This window comes from Phyllostomus hastatus, unplaced genomic scaffold (genome assembly GCF_019186645.2).
Source record: "Phyllostomus hastatus isolate PE091 unplaced genomic scaffold, TTU_PhHast_1.1 phas_scaffold_555, whole genome shotgun sequence".
NCBI classification, from domain to species: domain Eukaryota; kingdom Metazoa; phylum Chordata; class Mammalia; order Chiroptera; family Phyllostomidae; genus Phyllostomus; species Phyllostomus hastatus.
In genome coordinates, this window is record NW_025334036.1 from 740,173 (window position 1) to 756,801 (window position 16,629).

Sequence of the window (16,629 nt, forward strand, 5' to 3'; positions counted from 1 at the left end):
CAGCCCGCGGACCGCGCATGCTCCCTGCATGAGACTCGCCCGCGCTCAGGCCTTGCCCGCCGACAGCTCTCGCCTTTGTAATTGTTATTATTGTTATTTAAAGAGAAAGGACAGAGAGAAGCGTCAAGAGGGCCTCGGGCGCCAGGACGCACCGGCTTTCGCCAGGCTGGAGAACCCTGCTCGGAGGACTTGTATTTTCTCAGAACCAGAATTTGGGATTTACTAGCGTTAACCGGGCCCTCTCCTCTCCCCGCGTCCGCGGCCCCGCGGCCCCGGGGCTCCAGCGGGGAGAGGACGGGACAGCCGAGAGGAGCGGACCTCAACCCCCCCCAAAGCGCATGATTGCTGGAAAAAGTAGACACGAGACTTACCTTGAGCAATGTTTAACTTATCAGTCGACGGAGGACAGAGCGTGTGAGCCTTTGACGAACAGAACGTAAGTTATTGTTATTTATTGTAAGAACAGCCAGTTCATAGCGGGACGGATATTTTCATCTTAATAAAAAAAAATAAAGAATAACCGGATGCGAGGCTGCTCCTGTGTGCTGCCGGCGCCGCGGGTCGGGCCCGGCGCAGGCCTCGCGCCTCGCCGCCGCCGCCCCGCGTGTCCACGCGAGACCGCCCGGCAGGGATTGGGCGCCGCGCGCTGGGCGGCCCCGCGGGGATTGGATACGGTGCGCGGCTGGGCCCGGCGGGGATTGGACGGCGTGCGAGGGGCGGGGCTGCGTCCTTGCGCCCCGCCTGCGCCGTGCTGCGCGCGAGCACGCCCCCTGCGGCGCCCCTCGCCGACCAGAACCTGGTCCCAGGAGCGCGCGCGGCGGGCGGGGCCGCCCGTTCTGGCGGGAAGCTCAGTGGCCGCCGCGGGGCGCACTCGGGCCTGAGGTCAGGCTCGCGGGGGCGACTGCGCTTCCCGTAGCCCCCTCATTGGCTGGCTCGCCGGGGCCCTCCGGTGGGTGTGGGGCCCCCACGGGCTGGGCGCGCGGGGTGTCCTGGCCGCTGCTCGGGGGTCTCGCCGGCTATTAATTCTCGTCTAGACGGAGGACAGGCGCGCGGCGGCCCCTTATCTGCTCCGGCATCACCTGCAAGCGATACAGCGCGGGAGCCACAGGGCCCCGCCGGCCGCGAGTCCACCAGAACCAGTCTGGCGTGTCTTTGGTTTATTTTCTTTCCAGACCCGAATGCAGGGGCGGGGACGGCCCAGGTCACTCGGTGTGACATTTCAAACCCTGCCACTTGTTTTCTTGAAAACGGGCTTTAGAGGTCGCAGGAAATAACCGAGAGATACCGAATCTCCAGCAGCCCCGGGCAAGCACACAAAACGCAGGCTCAGGTTTTCCCCTTCAAACATTTAACCCTTCGGCAGCCTCGCTGCTGCGCGCGCGAATGCCGGCGCCCGGCCACCCCCACTGCTCTGGGAAGAGCCTCTCTCCGGGTTGAGGCTCCGTTTCCTTGTCCCTCAAGTTAAAGGACCCACAAGTAGGTCCTTATTCGCCAGGACTGGCTTTGGAAGGGGGCAACGCCCCGAGTCCTGTCGCCCTCTTAGGTCAGGTGACGAAAACTGTGCCCGAGGGGCACCTGGGGTCGCGGGGCGGAGGAGCAGATGCCTTCTGCTGAAAGCCCCGGGCTGCGTGGAGGGCCCGAGGCCACCGTAGGTTTTTCCGGCACAGCCGACGGCAGGATTCCGTCATCCCTGCTCCGTCCACCCCCACCCCCCAGCTCGCTGGAGATGGAAGGCTGAAAGACGGGCTGGCAATTAACTGAAAGAAAGTGGGGGGAGGTGTGGAGATGGGGCCACATTTCTGTTTTGCTTCCTGAAACTCAAGGTGATGCTAGCACGAAAATTAAAGAGCACATCCTCCTTCGGGATTCAGATAAGGGTGCTGCAAACTTACAGATAAGGGGAGAGATACGTAGGGTTAATGAGGACCAGCTTTACCTCTTCAGCATCCAGAAACGGTTTTAATAATCAGGGTTATTCTTTGAGGTTTCCTTCCCTTAACTTAGACCATTCCCTCCCAAACAGAAATATATGTATTTCCTTTTACCTTGTGGTTGGCTTAAACTGCCAACTAATCTTTAGAAAACTTTTGGTTTATGCCGAGTATTAGGTTTTGTCATTTAAAAAAAAAAAAGGAAAATGGGTTCTTGAATACAGAAGACTTTCACTAATGGTGGTTGTCAATGAGCTCCAATTTTTTGCGTTTGACAGATTACAGTAGTTTAATGTTTCAAGTGGAAGCATCCAGTTGCAGCCATCTCTTCATCATCCACAGATCAAAACGTGTAATTCCTTCTTTTGATACTTACTTGAGCGTGTCTGGTTCTGGGTGTTGGGAAGTGATGGAAGTGGTTGCCGGGCATTGGGATGGCTGCAGCTGCCTGTTTGACTGTATGGAGCAGCAGCAGCAGCTCCTCCCCCGGCCCCCCACACCCCACGCCCCAGTCTGCCAGCCCCGCGTAGGGACACAGCGTCTCCCACCCAGGTTCCGTGGGGGAGGTGTCAGGTCTGTGGTGGGTTAGTTACATTAATCAGTTTTAATGGTTCCCAGATCATCTTTATACATCCCCCGTAATACAGTAGGGATTTTCTTGCAAATTAGATTAGCTGTAACAATCGCAAGTGTTGTGTGTTATGTTTACTGCCCTGTGAAAGTGGTAGCCAATTGTGGAGTAAAAAGTTCAGCAGAAGAGGCCATGGGTGGGACATGGGAGCTAGTTATTTGACTAGATTAACTTTAGAAGGAGACATTGTATGAGTATTTAATAATTTGGATAGCTCTATGAAACTGAGGCCGTGAAGGGATTCCCTGAGATAGAAAAGATTACACCACCAAATCTAATACACAGTGAAAGGCTGCCTACTTCTGGGAAATGCGGAGTCCCGGTGCCAGTATCTCCAACCAAGTTTAGTATTTAACGGACTGCAGGACAGAAATCAGCTTTTCAGTTTTGAATATGGAACAGCTTAAAGCCCAGTTTTCTCAGAACTGCAAATATTGGGTTAAAGCGAGACATTGTCTAAAAAGTGTTCTCTAGAAAACGAGAGATTCTGCTAGTGCCGCTCTGGGGGAGGGGCCAGTATCCCCCCACATCGAGTTGGCTCTTTTCCCCGTGAAAGAGCACGAGAGGAGGATAAGCTGAATAGCAGTGGGCCGGGGAGAGGAAACAATGAATGAGCAATAAACGATTTGCAGAGAAGTTGCAATGGAGTTGATAAAAGCAGGAAATTCACAGTTTATTAAACGGATGGAGGGAAGATTAGAAGCTTTTACGTGCAGGTCTGATTGATGTGAAGGGAACCTTTCTTCGAGGTGCAGATTCGATGCCATGGGGGCTGTGTAAGCGGGTCCAGACCCCCACCTCGTTGACAGAGGCTGTGCGTGGGGCCGGGGATACCTGGAGCGAGCTGGGAGCGGGAGAGGGACGTGCTCAGGGACTGACTCCCTTGGGATCCCCGTGTGGGTCTGGGCGGGGAACAGCCCCAGGTAAAAAGCGCGTTTCCGGCCCCGCAGCAATCGCGTCAGAAAGGAGGGGGCGGCAGGTGAGTCGGGCCTCGGGACCAGGGCACCTGCTGCTGGCGAGGCAGGTCGGCCGCTGGCCCGAGAGCGCGGTCCGGGAACGAGCCGGGCGCCGAGGGTGGGCGCTTGGGGACCGAAGGCAGGAGGTTCCCCGCGCTGGGGCGCGGGGACAGGGAGAGGGAAGGGGAAGAACACGCGCGGTGGGAGTAATCCCTGCCAGGTTACTGAGACCCAAGGGTCTGGCGCTGGCCGGGAGCTCCGGAGAAAACTTCCCGCGGTGCTGCAGCTGGGCCGGGAGGGAAAGGCGGCCGGGGGGTCCGGGCCCGGTTCAGGGGGCGGCGGGCTCGGACGCAGCGGCCGGGGAGGGAGGGAGGCGCGCCCGACAGCTCTCGGGAGCGGGTGCCGGCCCCGTCCGCCTGGGCGGCCCCCAGCGGCAAAACCATCGGCTCCCACTTGCACTCGCGAGTGTGGACGGTTTCTGGGACGGGGATCACCGCTGACTCCCTCAGTTACGGCTTTTAGGCAAGTTTCCGACCAGAAAAGCTTATTTTATTGAGAAGCGCCTCGGAGCGAATCTTGCAAATACCTGATGTTTCCTCCCCGCGCCTGCAAGTGCGGTCGGTGCAGGACGAGGGTCCCCTTCTGCTCGGGGTGTAGAGCGGGGCTCGCGCGGTCTCCCGACCTGCAAACCGGCAAACCCCCCGCGCGCAGGAGGGGGCTTCCATGGGAAGGAGCGTCGGGAGGTGGGCTTGCTTCGGGAAAACGGAAGAAAACCCTCTTTTCTAGCCTCCCGGCCCCGGCCTCGAATCTGATACATATTCGGAACAATTTTTTTCCCCAGCCAGATCTTTGTTCTTGGTCATGTTTGATCCTTATCCGACAGGAGAGATTACCGATGTCACTCAGTGACCGGCTTAGCGTTTCCCGCCCGCCGCCAGCCTCCCCGGCAGCAGAGGCGAGAACAGGGCGGGCCAGGCCGGCGTCCCGGTTCTCTCGGAGAACACTGCAGGGTGGCTCCCGGGGGCTGATCTTTTCGGACCTGGACTTTTTCCCGGAGAATAACCTCAACCTGCAGGTGGGGCAGCAGGGGCTGTGCCCTGTGCGCGATGGAAGTTTGGGCAGGTGGATGATCAAGGCTCTAAACTCTTTTCAGATAGCCCGAAAAACACGTGTGATGAGAATGTAAAAGTGTTAAGAAAGTGTCTTTGCTCCAGATCTTAAAGAGGGAAATCCAGAACTAGGTAGCTTTTAAGTCTTTAATTAAGTTACTTCCGGGGCTGGGGTTAGCATTCTCCTTTCAAATTCGTATTGCCTTAACAAGAAAAGTCACCATTGCAAACAGAATAAGTTATTTTATTACAAGAACAAAACAGACTTGCTAATTTTGTGTCTAATTTCACACATATTACAAATGCAAAGTATGTAAGGTTGAAGTTACCAAACTGCAAAATACGGTGCATAAATGAAATAAACAACTTGCCGTGTGAGCAAGGAGAACATTAAAGTATCTACAGTCATTATAAATAGTTCAAAGTATATACCATATCTACAGTCCAGGGGGAGAGTATAAACATGTGAAAATGAGTTTCTTAAGGAACAGTTAGAACGTTTGATCAATCTGAAATATTAATGAGGGTACTCAAATATAGAACCAACCAAGAAAATTTTTTTTATTTTTCTTTTTTTAAGAAAAACTGTCGAGCTTCTTCCCAGGCCTGCTGAGGAAATCTGTTAGCCAGCTCAAGATAGTCTTGGGATGCAAGGCATTTTCCTGAGAGGAAAATGGAAAAGAATTAAATGTAAAAAGAGTTAAATTCTTTGAAATCTAAGAAATTAAAATCAATTTGATATCTGAGTATAAAACGGAGACATAACTTCAGATAAACTGTGGCACAATCTATGTAAATGAGGTAACCGATCTATCTATAGTATGCAATATCTATTTTAATCACAATCTACTTTATGTTCCTAATATAGTCAGACATTAGCCCCTATGTGAAACATTATGAAAAAAGTTGACAGCCATATATTCTGTCCTTACATTGGCCTTGATGGGGTAAATATGTATGTAAACTTGACATATTTTCTAAAACAGTCTGTTTAATTGAAAACATGCTTTTAGTTTAAATACAGCTTTGAAAATGCTCAAATCCAGCATTCAGTCGCCAAACAAAGCAGAAGGCACTGCTAGGGGCTTGACTGACCACGGGTGTGAGCAAAACAAAGAATCCCACCGCCGGGCAGGCATCTAGCAGCGAAGGTCTGAAAACCGAAATCCTTCCTCTGGGGTCGGAGTGTGGTGCTTCCAGGAGCTGACTTACACTTAGAGGTTCACCTGGGCCATGGACTCAACACGACTTGAAACATTGGATGGGGACTTAGTCAGAAGTCCCCCTAAGCCAGGGGTGTCAAACCCATTGTCACCAGGGGCTGCATCAGCCTGGCAGTTGCCTTCAAAGGGCCGGACGTAATGCCAGGACTGTGTGAGTGTAACTACCGCTTACCAGTTCAGCGAGAGCTGGCGCTACCGCAGGGTAGAAACAAGGTACAGGGCCAGATAAAACAAGGTGGAGGGCCGGATTCAGCCTGAGGGCCTTGTGTTTGCTACTTGTGCCTTAAGCAAAAGGGGTACAGATTTCAAAGGTGCAAACTGGCAACTTAGTGAGGTGTCATCATTTTCTTTTAAGTCAAGTGAGCATATGATGAGCTATCACCAAATACAGTGACGCCTCTTTCTGAGTCTCCACTTGCTGTTGTGTGGAGTAAACTCAGTGTAGTGGGGGGAAGCATGGAAGTCAGAGAAGAGGGTCCCTGGGAAAAGGAAAAAGGCGGAGAGACTCCCACAGGCCTCAGCCCACAGAGCAGCAGAGGGACTGCCTGCCCATACGCAGCAAACCAGCAAAAGGTGACTCATCCTTATAGTAAGGAGAAAGGAATAAAAAAAATGGCTATACTGCTTACTGTCAAAGAAATTGGTCTACAGTTTTAATAAATGCATGAGAAGATTTTTGTGGGTATTTTCACATATTCAAAGTTTTAAACCTGGTTTTGTAAGGAATAGCAACATATTATGCTTTTCCTGGATTTTCCCAGGTAGCTTCCAATAGTGTTTTTTTTTTTTTTCTTTTACAGCTATGACTGAGTCAGGGCAGAACTGAACTTGCACACTACTTGTGGCTTAGACAAATGATACGAACTATGATGTTGACTTGAGTTTCTAAAAAGGGGCACAGCTTTCCGTGTACTTCTGAGTGCCGGAGACAATAGAATATTATGTTTTCTCGTGACTTTGTTACAGGTTTAGTTATAGTCTCTTCTATGTACTTTTCAACACCTGCCCACTATGGATAACTCTGTGTGTGTGTGTGTGTGTGTGTGTGTGTGTGTGAGAGAGAGAGAGAGAGAGCGAGAGAGCCCGAGGTGACACGCCCTCCCCCCGCACTGCTGCCTGCCCCCAAATAAGGACCAGTTGGTGGGTGCCCGAGAGGGTCCTGCTGGGAGTGGGCCTCTGGACGGCCACTTCCGAGACCACCAAACTAATGGAACACGTGGGGGAAATCTGGATTAGGGTCTCAAAAGAGATGCTGTCATGACAGTCAACGAGCCATTTGTACTTCTCAGTGAGAGTCTAGGCAGTGAAACATTTTAAAAAGTGAAAATGCACTTTCAAATTCTACATCTCCAGCTCTGATTGCAGGAGACCCCTCAGCAGGAACACTACAGGAATAAAACCTTGTAATCCGATGGCTTTTTCTCCACAGAAAACTACTTTACGTTTTTTATTTTGATAAAAAAAACTTTCAAATAGTTGAATTTAGGGGGAAATAGGGATGACTAGTGCCGATAATTTTATTTTGAACACGGACAGGGAACCAAAGCTATGTGACATCAGCATCTGTGTAAGTAACACAGGCCACTACTAGTGATCTGAGCGTCTCCTGCGTTACTAAATGCGTTGAGCACTCCTTCATCACTTACTGCATCTCCCGTGTGGTGAGTGTGAAGTACACAAAGATGTTTTGTGCTTTCCTTTTACTTCCGTGGATTTCTCTGGATGTTCTGATACTCTCATGACTGACGACAAAATCGACTTCTTTACTCACCGAAATGCACTTGCTATCTAAATCTCAAATATTTTAGGCAATGTAATAAATTAATTTCTCCACTAGCTCCAGAAGGTGGAGTGAGAAACATGTCTGTCCAGCTAAGGAACATACGACGAGTTTCAGTAGAGACGTACCTTTGGGCTGAGGAGCCTGGGTATCTGCCTGACTTCGATTCTGTGCAAAGTCCTGTGTGAGACAAGAAAAGCGTTTTTATCCAACTGAGGAGCAGAGAATTTCACTGAGGGTGGCTTTAAAAATGCTTCTGAATTCTGAGACAACTATCGTTGCATGAATACTTCAGAGCCCAAATATAAAAGCTGAAGGAAGGTTCTCATAAATTTAAGTCAAACAGAGATGACTCTTAAATCTGGTCAGCTATCACCAGGGCCAGCTTGCTGCCTCCTGTGGAAACTGCAATTTGCATCTAACAAAACACTTCAGTCAAATTTACTGTCTTAAAATATTGATAATTGTTGACATTTTTTAAAAAGTACAACTGAAAGCTGTTAGGTATTCTGTAGCTAAATCTTAAAAAATTTTTAAAGATTTTATTTATTTAATTTTAGAAGGGAAGGGAGGGAGAAAGAGAAAAAGAGAAACACCAATGTGGGGTTGCCTCCCACGTGTCCCCCACCGGGGGGACCAGGCCTGCAACCCAGGCACATGCCCCAACCGGGAACTGAACCGGTGACCCTTTGGTTTGCAGGCCCGCACTCAGTCCACTGAGCTATACCAACCAGGGCTAAATCTTAAATTTTAATAATTTTACTTTTGGATGTAAAATGAAAAATGTAGAACAGAAAAATTTCAGCACCTATCAGATCCTACTTTTAATATTTTCTAGTAGCTAGTAATAATCTAATACATGGTGGCCTTGCAGAACCATTTTATAAACTAAAACTGAGTGTATTTTTATTTCCCTGAGCACACTTATTTATAGAAAAAAAAATACTTAAGTCCACTATTCTAACATTCTGTCTTATCCCAAAAAAGCATTCTAAGAAATCTGTGTAGCATTTAGAGAGTTTTTGTGTTAAAATATGTTAACTGTGTGTTTACTTACATTGGAATGTCTGTGGAATGTAATAGAGAAGAGTACATTTAGAACTATCTGAAGATCAGTAACAGATGAAAACAAATAATATATATATGATCTTTACTACTTTAGATTCTGGTATCATTTGTATTTTTATAAACTGTTTCCCAAGCAGTTGAAAATGCACGGGACTAAGTTGGCACAGACAAAACGTGCTCTTTGCTCTGCCCCGTACGGGTAAAGGCCCCTCCGCTCAGGCCACAGGAACTGCACGCTGCGTCCCCGGCTGTCCCTCCCCCCATCCCCGCCACACTCTTCTGCACAGCACTTAACGCCGCCTGACAAGCTATTTGTCTTCCGTTTGACTCCCCCCTCACCCCAGCTTTAGCGAGAGATCTGTGAAGGCAGGGTTTCATCTCTTTCGTTCACTGTGGCACTGCCAGCGCCTGGAGCGGCGTGCGGCACGCTGTAGGCGCTCACAAACTTCCTGCCCAGTGACAGAGGGAACAATTTCAATGAGAGATCACAGTCTTAAGAACCTCTAAAAAGTATTTTCTATCTACTCCAATCCTCAATTTCTAAGAATATGTGTGGAATACTAAATACTGGCCTGATGGCTTTATTAATATTTCGATTTAACCATAACTTTATGAGAATTCGTACTAGACCTATAGATCTGAGTATCTTTGAAAAAATTTTCAGAAAATGGAACCCAGCCTCAAATAAAACAACTAAGCTGAAAATAAAATATTTCTGAACACAGTTGATCTAGTTGTGTTTGTAAGTTGATCACTTAACAGAGGACCGTTTACAAAATGGAAAGCACGACTGTTTCTAAGGGGAAGGAGGGCCTGGGACTCTGGCCGTCCCAGCCAGCCGGGCACCGTCACCCCCCGACAGGGACGAGTGCACACGAGCCAGAATCAGGGACTCTGGCAGCAGAGAGCTCGGCTTTCCGTCCCATCATTATATTATTGTCTGCTAATCACGTGTGTTTCAAGGAGCGAAAACTCATTGGTTTTGTGGTGGATTTTCTGAAAGAAAATGGAACATTTTCAGGAAAAATGACATACGAGGACAGAAAAAATATGGCATTAGCGATTTGCAAATATTACAGAACAGACAACCTGATTTTTATACTGCTGGCTGACCGAGTTACTGTAGACGTGGAAATACTGCTTTGCTTTGCTACAGCACTACTTCTGGTGCCAGTCCTACACAAGGTAACTGGATCAGAAAATAGAAGGCCCTGGTTGAAAGTTTGAGTTTTCTAAAAGCAATATAACAGGTTTTTATTATATACACAGATGTGTGTATATATATGAATAATATTTATTTAAACATTTACAAATAAACTGAAGTTTTAATTGATCTTTCTTCAGCAATCATTACCTGTCCCCTCATAGCCAGACTAAACTGTACGAGTAAGATAAAAGGAACCATTAAAGGCTTAAAGAAGTCTGGCAGTCTTTTGAAAACATTTCCTCAGCGTGGGCTTACTTCATTAATTGGGAAAAATACCCTTCCCTTGAAATCCTACAACTAGAAATATACAACACTCAACCCCAGTTTTACCATCCCGGTATTTTAGAAATTAAAGCACAGAAATACGTGAGACTTCCAGAAGGTGGTGTGTGGACGGCAGGAGTACGGCCGGTTCGCCCTTCCCCTCCGACAGCGTCCGCTCACACACACGGCCAGGGGACTGGGCACCGCACGGAGGTACCTGAATGAACGTAGCCAGCAGCACACAGCTCATCTCCTGCTCCAGGATGACCTTGTTCTGGCCGTTGTTGTAACAAGCGGCGATGAGGGAGGGAAACAGCACCTTGACCAGCCGAGGGTCACTGAAGTACTGGAAGGGCAGCTGGCACAGCTTCTGCAGCACCGTGGGGTGGCGTCCGGACTGCACGATGACCTGGGACAGAGGAGCAACCCGGGTCAGCTGCCAACGTCCCCCCGCCAAGGGTCGGGGAGAACTGTGGAGAGCAGGCTGCAGGAGCGTGAGGGGGCAGAGAAGACTCCTCACTCTTCACCCGAGCTTCCGTTAAGTGGTATTCGAAAGTTGCAGAAAATACAGTAATCTCATCTCCTAACCTAAGGAGAAGATCCCGTCAGTGCTGCAGCCCCTGGAGGGGGGCAGCCGGCGAGGACCCGGACCTCCGGCACACTCAGCGGCAGCGGTGCCCCCGGCCCTCCTCTCCCCGGGAGCCGGGCAGCCATTTCCTAAAAACCTGCAACAGCTCCCTCGCCAGAAGGACACCCTCTCCCGCAGCCCGGCCCACGGCGGCCGTCGCCCTGGCTGCTCACGCAGTGCACCGAACGCAGATCAACCTATTCCGTGTGCAGACAGGCCCTGGAAAGAACAGGGGGTTGTAAGGGGAGCGGGCAGCTTCAGCCCAGGCTCCGAAAGGTCCCTCCTCCGACCCACACTCCTTATCTGTGCTTCCATCAGTGCCATTGAGTCTAAAAGGAGAATTGTTTAGATAAATGAGACCTTTGTCTCGAAGCAGTCTAGGTTTACAGCTGTGTACATTTTAAGAAACGGGCAATGCAATTAATGGGCTTGTAGGGAAGCCCTCCTGATTTACTCCCCGGGCCCTCACGATAAACTAAGAAATGTCAGAATCAGATATGTTTCAAGCAACCCCGACGAGACAGTTCTGAAACGAAAGAGGTGGGTGACCCCACTTCTTGGTATCGGAAGGACCTCGTGGAAGGCTGGGAACACTGTAAAATCTAAGGTCGGGACGGTAAATTGTACTTGGAAAAACACCATTTTACAGGTACACGGGCAGGCAGGACTGCATTCAAATTAAAACCAGAAGGAAAGAATGAGGCAGCAGAGGCAGGAGAAACATAAATTACAGGGATTTACAAGTTTTCAAAGCACTTTTAACAATACTCTAAGAACACACTCTCAGATGATAATGCAGTTTGGTTTAAGAACAAAACCAACAGAGTAATAGTTCACATATTTTAGTTCAATAGCTAAAATGACATCAAAAACCTTTGGAGAATGTTGATAGGGACTTGTTAATACCTTCAAATCCAGCAGGAATTTTAAAGACTCGCAGCACGACAACTCAGCACAGGGCTGCGCGCTGCCGTCTCTGACACTGGCTGAGAAGAATATGTCCCATCGTCTACTTTATCGATAAAGCATCTACTTAAATCTGTAATTATTAGCCATGAGTTCTGTAACACAGCCAAATGATCACCACTTTAGAATTCATAAGGATACCATTAGAAGTCTCTTTCTCCCCTTTGACAAAAGTCAAGAACACGTTTTTTATTTGGAAGTTAGTTGTTAAAATACTATTATCAGAAGACTCACTAATTGAAAAGTTATTACACTGGCCGGCCTGGCTGGCACAGGCACAGTCTTAACTCAAAGACGACAACTCCTGGTTCCCGGTAAATGAGCAGAGAACAGGAGTGCCCAGCCGGGACCTGCTTCCCCCCCCGACCCTGGACCCCCACTGTGGTGCAGAGCCCTTGGGGGCCTCTGAGCCCCCCAGGAACAGAGCAGAGCAGCCTGTGGAGGAGGTGAGTTTACAGAGGTCACCAGCAGTGCAGAGAGATGATGGACTTGGAGTCCCTGGACTGTGAAGAGACTCATGGGTGCAGGCAGTCTGGCTACCTTGGGGTAGGAGTGCTACCCCAGGACCACCTAGCACAGACCACCAGGGTACAGGTCAGGGGTCCACGAGGGGTGGTGCGAGCCACACCCCTGGCCTTGCTGTGAGGACATCTCCTCGGCAGTGCCTTTTGAATCGTGTTTACACACTGTGGGGGACAGGGTCGGGGGTCGGGATGGGGCTAGCCTGTCTCACTGAGACTCGGGGGAGACCACTGCTGGGTGGTTCACGTGGGCCTGTGGGTCGGCTGGATCAGGCTGAGGACTCCCTTCAGGGCAGGGTCAGACGGCCAGGGCGCCGACAGCCCGACCTGGACGCTCAGGGCCCTGGGGTGTGAGGTCGGGGCTGTCTTCTCTCATCCAGGCCCTAAGGTGGCCAAACGTCACCGTGGACTGCCCGAGTGCTCCAAAGGTAGGGGAGAGCCAACAGAGAGTTCTCGTGGCACACGCAAGTCCTGCTGAAGGAAAGGGACGCACACAATTCAGGGAAAGCTCAGATTTACAACACCGTGTTTCCGTCTGCTTTCCGGACGGAGCTGTGACTAAAGCAATTACGGCTGGTCCGTCACCTTTGTTTACAAAGGTGGGTACCACCCTGAGCCTGCCCAGGCCACCTGCCCCTCCCTCAGGCTACACGGGCCACCACCAACCTGAAGGGGCTTCCCACAGAACACTGCGCCACGCCGGGAGGGGCCTGGACCACGCCGGGAGGGGCCTGGACGGCGGAGGTGGCGGGCAGGGGCTGGGATGGCCCCCTCGCACGGAGAAACCAACCACCTCTCGGATACGACACCCACTGTCAGCTAGTCCTGTGACCAGGGCAAATGGCCCAACAGCTCTGAGTTTGAAGGTGAAGAATTTCTTAAAAAGTCAACTTTTTGTTGATATACATATACCCCTTAAGCAAACAGCTGAATTTTTACCAGGTGAACATAACTCTGTGGCCAGTATCCCCAGAAAGCAAATAGGACCGAGGTGCTTGATCTCCAACCCTGTTCCACGCCCCCCACCACCCCCACCAGCAGACATGCTCACTGATCTTGGGAGGGGGTGGGGAGGGACAGAGAGAGGGAGAGAAACATTGGTTGGTTGCCTCTCATATGTGCCCCGACTGGGGACCAAACCCACAACTCAGACATGTGCCCTGACTGGGAATCAAACCTGCGGCCTTTTGTTTTATGGGATGACGCTCCAACCAACTGAGCCACGCCAGCCCGGGCTGAATCTTCGAATACAGCCTCTCTCACGAAAAATTACACTGCTGTGTTTCGAATGTGAGACCAATCGTGGGGGCACTCTCTGACTGTCCTGGAACATCAGAGGGAGACTCGGGTCCCGGGTCCACTCCTGATCCCCCTCTGGAGAGGCCGGAGGGCATGACCCACAGTCACTGAAGGGGTCTTTTCCCCAGGCCCTGGCCCTCTCTTTTCTTCAGTATCACTGGGGTCGGAAGAGGGAGAGGCGCGGAGAGAGACACTCCCACTTCCTCCTCTTGCTGGAACTACCGGCAGTTCTGGGAAGAAGAGGCTTTAGAAGAAGGAACAGCATGCACCACAGCCCGGTGGAGAGCGGGCCGGGGACGTGAGTGCGGGCGGTAGGAAGGGACGTGGGGCAGACACGGGGGCATGACGATTCTTGCGTCTGCTGACCCGTGGCTCCAATCTCTGTCCTCCCTACCGAGGGTCGCCGGGCACGTGACGGAGGGTAGGCAAGGGCCCCGGGTGAGGCCAGCAGACACTGCCGGAGTCTCAGGCGCTACGTCTGCAGGGACACAGAGGTGCCCTGCTTTTGCGCGCAGGGAGGCGAGCTCTGTGCACGAGTGACCAAGATCGCAGGAGCCCGAGTCATCAGGGGAGGAAGGACGAGGTACTGGGAGACCCCACGGGAGGGAGAGGTTACTGCTCACTGACGGGGCTGCGGACATTCAGGGCCGGACCTGAGCTGGGCACCTGGAAACAGCAGGTGGAGAATTTGGAGGAGAGAAGCAGCCCCCCGGTTCACTGCCAGCCCGTCCTGGTCCGCACAGGCCGCCAACAGGTATCGCGTGCTTGGCCGCCGCAGCACCAGGACTCTGTTTCTCCTAGTTCTGGAGCCTGGAGCCCAGATCATGGTGCCAGTCTGTCCGTCCCGGTGACACACCTCGCTGTGTCTCACGTGGCCTTTTCGTGGCACATGAGTGATGAGACAGATCCCTCTCTCTCCTTCTCTCAAGGCCACCAATCCCAATACGTTAGGACCCCACCTTTATGCCTCCTAAAAGCCCTAAATGTGACTTCCAGTGAGGTCACATTGGGGGTTAAGGTTCAACACACGAACTGGGGTGACACCCGTGGTTCCACATCGCCCGGCCAGAATGATGTCTCACTAGAGAGGTCTTTTCAGAGGTGGAGGGGTCAGGGTCTCTCAGTGGCCTTGGGCCACGGCTGTGCAGGCTTAAGGGGCCTGGTCTCAGGCAGCCTGGCTCTGGTCAGCCAACCACGCTGAGCTCCAGGGTCCTCTCTATAGAGCAGGATGGGGGGCGGCCTCCGGGGCTCTGACGAGGCTCACGTGAGACGGTCTGTGGCCACGCCGCACAAACCAGCGCGGCGAAGGCTCTGCCTCTCGGTGTCCTCCGCTGGGGCGTCGGGCTTCCCCGTGCCTGCAGGACCCGGCCCCCAGCAGTGTGAGGCCTCACGCATGTTTCCCGGGACACACGAGGGCCCCTCGCCGGGGCAGAGACCTGGCCGCGTGGGCCCTCCTCCGCGGGGCCCCTGCCTGGCCCTGCCTGCACAGGACGGAGCGCCGCAAACAGAGCTGGGGCGCCAGCCAGGCTCCTGGGGTGGGGAGTGCAGCTGACAGCTCCGGAGAGAAGATCCCGGCATGAGCGCGATCCGAGAGGCACAGGTCAGTGGCACAGACAGAGGCTCAGCGGGCCCTGTGTCGAGGCCGTCGCACTGGACGTGACGAGCTGAAAACAGCAGGGAAGGCCAGCGCTTGCAGGCCGGGGCTGCGCAGACCCAGGGAGAGCTTCCCTCAGAGCCCGTCAGGAAATAACCCTCAGGCCCAGGAAGGCCTCCCAGAGGCACAGCCAGAGACAGGGCGGCAGCGATGGGCCAGGGCCGTGTCCTCGCTCCGTCCTGCGCTGCTCTGCTGGGGGCGAGCTCGTCCACGTCTCTTCCTGGGAGCCCCAGGGCCGCGTCTGACTCAGAGACTGCACTGGCCTCCCAACCCTGACGCCTTCGGTCTGCACCGCTGGTCCCCGTGAAAGACTGTCTGTGCCCCCAGAACCAAAGGTAGAACCTAACCCCAAAGTGACGGCATCAGGGGCCCTCATGGCTGGGGCTAGTGCCCTGCTAAAGAGACCCCACAGAGCTCCCGAGGCCGCTTTCTGCTACGCGAGGACGACGCGAGGTGGCCCGCTGCCGCCTGGGAAGAGAGCTCCCCCCGGAACCCGACCAGACGGCCTTGTGGACTTGGGCTTCCAGACTCCAGAACCTGAGAGGCCAACCTGTGCTGTGTGTAAACCACAGTCCGTGGCACATTGTTTCTGCAGCCTGACTGACGGGGACCTCCCTACAGACTCAGAGCAGGGAGAAGCTGCATCCTACCCTAGGAGGAAGCTGGGCTCGGAATCCGCAGGGCCCTGGGCACCCCCAGTCTGTCTGCAAAGACTGTCCACCTACGTTAGTTAGGTGGGCAAACCCGGATGACCATCCTATTTCATAAGACAGAAATCGAACACTCAGAAAGTTCAGAGGACTTGTCCCAGGCCCCCAGGCAGCTGGGGGACTCCTGAGTGCTGGCTCCTGCTCTCCCCCAGGCCCACCCAGGGCCGTCAGGGGCGCGAGGCGCCTCCCCCTGGGCGGAGGGGCTCTGTCGCCACGCCTCAGCTCGCTCCCCTGCCTGGCCGCCAGCCAGCTCCTCACACAGCCTCGCCAGTCCAGACGCGGATGAGGATGACACTCCGCCATTCCAAACAGACGCAACCGACCGACGCACACAGACTAAACCGACACAAAAGGCCTTTCTTCAAAAACCTATGTTCTGCTTGGCTGGGTATCAAATATCCAGTTCTCGGCCGTGTGCTGGGCTGTGCCAAGGGTTTGTCTCCGACTATCGGACACGAGAACGCGAGCGCGAGGAACAGCAGGGGCCGGCCGCGTGACCCTGGAGCGAGCACCGTCCTGCGATGGCCTCGCAGCCGGCTGCCTGCCGGGTTTCCAGAGCCTGGCTCACACGTTTTAAACAAATGCCCGCAGGTGTGCGAACAGTGAGAATCCTTGGTGCGGCTCTTGCGTGTGGGGAGGACGAGCCGCCCTCACGCCCGGGGATCCGCGCAGAGGAGGCCCG

At 52.7% G+C, this 16,629-nt stretch overlaps 1 protein-coding gene across 3 annotated transcripts in view; it reads right to left on the bottom strand.

Annotated features, from left to right (window-relative positions):
* Positions 1-4,850: 4,850 nt before the first annotated feature.
* SCAPER (S-phase cyclin A associated protein in the ER) overlaps positions 4,851-16,629 on the bottom strand; it is a 143,368-nt gene continuing 131,589 nt past the window's right edge. For all 3 annotated transcript variants that reach the window (XM_045824868.1, XM_045824867.1, XM_045824870.1), the window contains exons 30-32: positions 10,387-10,578; positions 7,759-7,810; positions 4,851-5,289 (exon numbers count right to left, since the gene is read on the bottom strand). In XM_045824868.1, coding sequence (XP_045680824.1) covers positions 5,189-5,289; positions 7,759-7,810; positions 10,387-10,578 — 345 coding nt within the window. In that variant the 3' untranslated portion in view covers positions 4,851-5,188. The remainder of the gene's footprint in view (positions 5,290-7,758; positions 7,811-10,386; positions 10,579-16,629) is intronic.